Source organism: Notothenia coriiceps, unplaced genomic scaffold, assembly GCF_000735185.1.
Source record: "Notothenia coriiceps isolate Sejong01 unplaced genomic scaffold, NC01 NC01_scaffold00015223, whole genome shotgun sequence".
NCBI classification, from domain to species: Eukaryota; Metazoa; Chordata; class Actinopteri; order Perciformes; family Nototheniidae; genus Notothenia; species Notothenia coriiceps.
In genome coordinates, this window is record NW_011347924.1 from 7699 (window position 1) to 10673 (window position 2975).

Genomic DNA, 2975 nt, shown 5'->3' on the forward strand with positions numbered 1-2975 from the left:
GTTAGATAGATATAGAGTTGTAGTAAAGTAGATAGAGTTCCGCTATGATTGAGGTTTCATTTATGCATAGGGCCAAAGATTCTTTTTAATTAACATTTCCTTTTTGTTTTGTGTATTTTATACCATTTTAGATTTGGTTTGGCGAGCTATTTTTAGAACATGCCCCGCGGGCTACTCACGTTGCCCCTGCGGGCGACTAAGTGCCCGCGGGCACCGTGTTGGCTACCCCTGGTGTAGATATATCAATGAAAATCTTAGGTCCCAGGCTCCTCCAACGGTGCAACACAATAAAACAGATAAAATAGTGCAATAAGTGATCTGGAATATGATACATTAGATAAATAATGTGTGAGTTGCAAACAGGTGAATGTTATGGATGTTCTTTTTAACAGGTGTTTAACAGTCTTATGTCCGGTGGGATGAACCTGTCCCTGAGTCTGGTGGTTTCAGACCTTTGACTGTGATCGATGCAAAAGGCTACACTAGATGGGAGTGGTCCATATGTGCAACACAGATCAGGAATACTTTATTGGACCCAGAGGGGGGGGGGAGTGTGCGTTGTGACGGTGTCTCACCCGTGCAGTAAGGAGTTGCTCCGGCTCCTCCCCTGCTCACTCTCCGCCCGCATCGTCTCTATCTGGATCAGGAGCTGCTCCTGTAGGACGGATTCACAGATGGAGGGATCAATGGGTGGAGACGAAAAAGCCAGCATAACAAGTGTAGTTAAAATATTTCAAACAGAATATAAAAGCATTGGCGAAATGCAACTTAAATACATTTAATCAGATGTTGCGTTTAAGTTTAAATGTAAGGTCCTTGTACTTGAGTGCTTTCTTTGTATGCCACGTTATACTTGAACTCCACTACAATTTAAAGGAACTGCATGGATGAAATATTTATGATAGACTTTACAACATTTACCTTTAAGCTTTAGCTACTTTACAACAAAATGTATGCATTAAAATTATCTATGTGTATTTATTAAATCATTTGTTTATTCAACAGCAGGCTAGTAGCTTAGAAACTAGCCAATTGAGAGATCTTATGGCATCTAGACATTTTTTACTTTTACCACATTTAGCTTATAGTCCCTGCTTTTAGTTAAGATACATTTCCAACGTGGGACTTCTTGTTGTAGCACAGTATTTCCACAGTGTTGTTTGAGTACATTTACCTAAGTAAAGGATCTGAGAACACAGAGACAGCAGAAACTTTAAAGGAGTCCTCACCTTGTCGTGGTGAGACTCCTCGATCAGCTTCTTGGTGTGCTCCAGCTCTCTGATCAGGGCATTCTGAAAGCATAAAGTAGAGTTGAAGCACTGAAAAATAAACACTGACTTTCAAAACATATTCATTTTGTCAAAGACTGCAGTGTCCTCCTCTCAGATCACATGTATGTTCCGGTCACCTTGTCCTCCAGCGCAGACATCCTCTCTTTGAGGTGCAGCTGCAGCCTCTCGTTGGACTCTGACAGGAGCTTATCCACCGTCTCAGACAGACGCTTGTTGTGCTCCTCGTTCATCTTCTCTCGCTGCCGTGCCTGCACACAAAAAGACAGCTTTGTAAAAACGGTACACACGATCAGACTGTTTCAATGGCGTGTTACAGGAATGAGTCCTCAAACGAGTCAGCATTTTAGTCCTCGCTTATCTGGAAGTCATATGTGTTAGTGTGAAATAAGGAACCGAGCTGAAGAGACTTTAATTCGCTGACATAAAATACGTCTGTAAATAACCCAATGGGGAATCTAAAACGTTGGTTTCTAACAAGTGTCTGAATGAGACGACTAAACTTCATCACGCCCAACATTAGCCGCCTTTAGCTTAGCGGTGGTGACGTGAAGTCATGTGACCGTGCTGTAGTTCCTTTATAGCCCAACATTAGCCACCTTTAGCTTAGCGGTGGTGACGTGAAGTCATGTGACCGTGCTGTAGTTCCTTTATAGCCCAACATTAGCCACCTTTAGCTTAGCGGTGGTGACGTGAAGTCATGTGACCGTGCTGTAGTTCCTTTATAGCCCAACATTAGCTTTTCACTTCAAAAATCAGAAAGTGATGTTAATATGTGGAGATTATCCTGCTGGACAAAACGTGTAAATCGTAAACGTTTGTTTGACACAGATTATTTTTCTGCTTTGATCCAAAATCAGAAGGAGAAATCCAATTGGCTTTTTGTCGAGGGAGATGCTGCCTTCAGGGCCCAACACAGAAATACAACATCACCGCACTACTCTTTAAATTAAAACTGTGAGTGTATAGTGAAAGTATTTCCTCGTCTTCCTCACCCTGAGCAGCTCCTGGTTCTTCTCCTCCAGCTGGGCCTCGTGCTGCCTCAGTCTCTCCTCCACATTGCCATGGCGTTCCTCTGCCTAAAGATGGAAGAGACAATACAAAAACACATATTTCTTAATATAATCAATCCTCTAAGAGCCGATGAGTGATTAGGTTTACATGCACGTTAATATCCACTATTATATTTGATAATGGTCAGTATAAAGCCCATCTGGAATATGCAACTTAATTGAAGTTTTAACTACAATTTGGGACACATGGCAGTTCAATATTACTGCCAGTGATCAGAGAAGAGACATATTGTACTACTTTTAGATATTAAAACAAGACTTTAATATCAACAGGTCGTTGTATTGAACATCTCAACCGATTTTTGAAGAATGAAGAAGGCTGTTTTTGCATCTCTACGCCAGCAGCGTAAACATTTAAAAAAATCCTATTTTGACAGCTCTTTATAAAAAGGGGCATTGATGGTATATGTTTTTTATTAGCCATGTCAAGAGCTCAGTAGGAACATTGTCTATTTCAGATTAGGAGGTGAAACCAAGGAATATGTTGTGCATGTAAACATAGTCACTTTCTCTGGTGCTAGATTTAATCTTCCCCTAGGGGGGGTTTGTCATCCATCCTGGAGAAGGACCTCGCTGAGAAAAGTGTTTGAGGTTTTTGGTCCTTCGGAAGGAG

General features: G+C 41.4%; 1 protein-coding gene across 1 annotated transcript in view; it reads right to left on the reverse strand.

Annotated features, from left to right (window-relative positions):
* Window positions 1-2368, reverse strand: part of LOC104948829 (liprin-alpha-1-like) — a gene marked incomplete at both ends in the record, with an annotated part of 10060 nt that extends 7692 nt beyond the window's left edge. Inside the window, 4 exons of the mRNA XM_010775052.1 lie at window positions 576-655; window positions 1230-1292; window positions 1409-1540; window positions 2285-2368. Of these exons, the coding sequence (XP_010773354.1) occupies window positions 576-655; window positions 1230-1292; window positions 1409-1540; window positions 2285-2368 (359 nt within the window). The remainder of the gene's footprint in view (window positions 1-575; window positions 656-1229; window positions 1293-1408; window positions 1541-2284) is intronic.
* Between the last annotated feature and the right edge of the window lie 607 nt (window positions 2369-2975).